This window comes from Anarrhichthys ocellatus, unplaced genomic scaffold (genome assembly GCF_004355925.1).
Source record: "Anarrhichthys ocellatus isolate YVR2014 unplaced genomic scaffold, GSC_Weel_1.0 scaffold1835, whole genome shotgun sequence".
Taxonomy (NCBI): domain Eukaryota; kingdom Metazoa; phylum Chordata; class Actinopteri; order Perciformes; family Anarhichadidae; genus Anarrhichthys; species Anarrhichthys ocellatus.
Window position 1 is genome coordinate 5,751 of NW_022281809.1, and position 1,373 is coordinate 7,123.

General features: G+C 42.2%; 1 protein-coding gene across 1 annotated transcript in view; it reads left to right on the forward strand.

Moving 5' to 3' along the window:
- The first annotated feature begins 346 nt into the window (after positions 1-346).
- LOC116377907 (T-box-containing protein TBX6L-like) overlaps positions 347-1,373 on the forward strand; it is a 3,061-nt gene continuing 2,034 nt past the window's right edge. Inside the window, exons 1-3 of the mRNA XM_031839667.1 lie at positions 347-353; positions 452-599; positions 810-912. Coding sequence (XP_031695527.1) covers positions 347-353; positions 452-599; positions 810-912 — 258 coding nt within the window. The remainder of the gene's footprint in view (positions 354-451; positions 600-809; positions 913-1,373) is intronic.

Below are 1,373 nucleotides of genomic sequence, written 5' to 3' on the forward strand. Positions count from 1 at the left end.
CAGACTTTGCCAGGATAGAGACCCATCTGAGAACATGTGAAAGCAGCACTTTGTCTCGAGACTGCGTTGGTGTTGATAACAGGCGGAGAAAGTAACAAGCAACACATTTCTGGTAAGTTTCATCTTATTAGATCTAACTGTGCTGTATGAGCATGCATGTGCAACATGGACTGCAACGATTTGTTCTTAAATGCAAAATGCATTTGGTCATGAAGTATCAAATAGTTCATTAATTTGCTCTACTTCGCTTTCAACCCCCCCAAAAAAGCTGATTTAAAGAGAAATTGATAATGGAAAAAGGGTGTGAACAACTATCCTGGACTATGATGTATCTATCAAGTTCGGCATGCTTTGTGAGAACATATTTTCCCTGTTTTTAATACTCCTAGGAACTTTTTATGTGAATACATCTGATTTTGCAGAACCGTTCTCATGTGTATTTTCCCCACAGACTCCAAATCGCATCTGAGCATGCCCCGGTCCCCTCCAGCAGCTGACTCATACCAGCAGGGCTGCATAAAGATGACCCTGGAGAACACTGACCTCTGGAAGTCCTTTCACAACATCGGAACAGAGATGATTATAACAAAGCATGGAAGGTAACAGTGCTTTATTTCGTGATTTCAACTATACTCTCTGCTTTCTGACAATACCAACAGTGCTTTGTATCATTCATCCCATAGTCCGGAACCTGCAAGAAATGACCTATGCTTAGGTTGAAGAGCAGAGGCGCTGCACATGTTTTACACAATTTTGTTTAAAATATTTTCAATCATTCACTGACACATGACTCTGTGTATTTGTTTCAGGAGAATGTTCCCACACTGCAGCATCAGTGTATCTGGGCTCCAACCTTTTGCTAATTACGTCATCATGGTGGACATGGTCCCTGCAGACAGCTTCAAATACAAGGTAAGAGCATATATATCACTCATTCTGTGCTGTTGACATCATTTGGGGATTGAAACCAGCAGATTGCAGTATGTAAAAGGCAGCAGTCTGCAGCCAGACATTGGCCTGCCCACTCTGAGCCGTTCACCACTGCATTTCAAAGCCTTTCATTGCTTCCTGTTTGTGCAGTGTCGGCTGGAGGCCCCATCAATTAGCATCCCTCCTTATTCACAGTCGGTGAATGACTAGCAGTCGGCCATTCATACAATTCAACGGCTCTTACACCAACTGCTGTGGCCCATTTGGTCACAGATATTGCTTTTAGCACACACTTGAAAGAAAGAGGTACATAATAAAGGGAAAGTACTGCAGAAGAGCATTGGGAGGAGTGTGGTTTTTGGGTGGTTGTGAATTTGTAGAAACAGTGATAGTTGATCTCCATTTTTAATATATTAGCATACTTGACCAGAAAGATAGAACCC